Source organism: Panicum virgatum, chromosome 1N (genome assembly GCF_016808335.1).
Source record: "Panicum virgatum strain AP13 chromosome 1N, P.virgatum_v5, whole genome shotgun sequence".
NCBI classification, from domain to species: Eukaryota; Viridiplantae; Streptophyta; class Magnoliopsida; order Poales; family Poaceae; genus Panicum; species Panicum virgatum.
The window spans coordinates 62,587,334-62,588,664 of NC_053145.1; the positions used below are offsets into that span (position 1 = coordinate 62,587,334).

The following is a 1,331-nucleotide window of genomic DNA, read 5'->3' on the forward strand; positions in this document are numbered from 1 at the left end:
TTTGGACACAAGTAGGAGTACATCATCATATTTCATTACTTGCACTTGCAGAAACACAGATTCTACACATAGCATGGCATGCAACTGATGAGAGGAAGTTGACTCCATGGAAAGCTGCCTTAAAACATGTAGCTCCATGAGAGCTCCCCCACATTGCACAATTAGCCTAGCACTAGTACGTAGTACAATAATTAACTTCTAGTAGTTCATATGAATCAAGTAGTACAATAATTAACTTCTAGTAGTTCATATGAATCAAATAATCCTTCATCGTATATATATGATATACTGTTTATTATACCGTGACCAATTCTTGATCACGTTAGGTTGCGGTAGTGATTATTAATCAGTCAGTGTTGAGTTGATGAATGATGATGATCGCCTGAGGTTTGACCGCCGAGCTGATGTCTGGTGGAGGAGCTAGCAGCTGATCTCGATCAGTTGACGGAGGAGAAGCTCCAGAGGTTGATCTCACCTTCCTCCTCCCACTCGTTGGACGCGTCCGTCGCCATGGGCGCCGACGCGAAGAAGGAGCTGCATGGGTCCATCAGGGCGTACTCCATGCACTTGGGCGACTGGAAGAAGGCTTCGATGTCCGCGAGCGCGGCCAAGTCCGCGTCCCCCGTCACGTCCACGTCGTCGTGCGCCGTCTCGTAGTACTGGCCGGCGCCGCTCCCGGTCTCCGGGGAGCTCGCGCCCGACGAGGCGTCGCCGTAGCTGCAGGGCGGGGTAGTGGCGGCGTTGGTGGCCGCGGCGGCGGGGTAGCAGGGCGCGCCGGCCTGCAGCGGGCTGCATCCGCCGGTACTGGCGGCCGCCGCGGCGGCGACGCGCTGGATGGACTTGGGCGACATGGCGGCGGCGGGGATGTGGAACGGGAGGTGCACGGGGAAGTTGAGGTCGGCGGCGGAGCCCTTGAGGCAGAGCAGCGCGGCGTCGTAGGCGCGGGCGGCGGCCTCGGCGGTGGAGTAGGAGCCGAGCCATATCCGCGTCTTCTGGTTGGGCGCCCGGATCTCCGACACCCACGAGCCCCATCTCCGCATGCGCACGCCCTTGTACTGCCGCTTCCCGCCGCCGCAGCCGTGCTGCCTCGCCGCCGCCGCCGCATTGCCTTGGGCCGCCGCGTCCGTCTGCAGCTGATGCGCGCCGCCCTTCACCATGTCGTCACGGAGGCCTGACGCCGCCTGGCCCCGACGATCGATGATGCTCTGGCTGGTAGCAGAGTTCGATGCGCGATGATGTCGACGGTTAGGACTTAGGAGTGCAAGAGCTCAGCTCGGTCGAGGAAATGCAACGGGCGTGGCAGTGGCTAGCTGGGGCCTGGGGTAGGTGTG

General features: G+C 59.9%; 1 protein-coding gene across 1 annotated transcript; it reads right to left on the minus strand.

Annotated features, from left to right (window-relative positions):
- LOC120653880 (ethylene-responsive transcription factor ERF014-like) lies at positions 1-1,331 on the minus strand. Its single transcript, XM_039931560.1, has one exon. It carries the CDS (start codon positions 1,155-1,157, stop codon positions 438-440), a length of 720 nt encoding a protein of 239 aa, XP_039787494.1. The 5' UTR covers positions 1,158-1,331; the 3' UTR covers positions 1-437.

What these genes read in the sequence shown, in the direction of transcription:
- LOC120653880 (XM_039931560.1), bottom strand. Translation starts at nt 1,157, where the DNA reads ATGGTGAAGGGCGGCGCGCATCAGCTGCAGACGGACGCGGCGGCCCAA.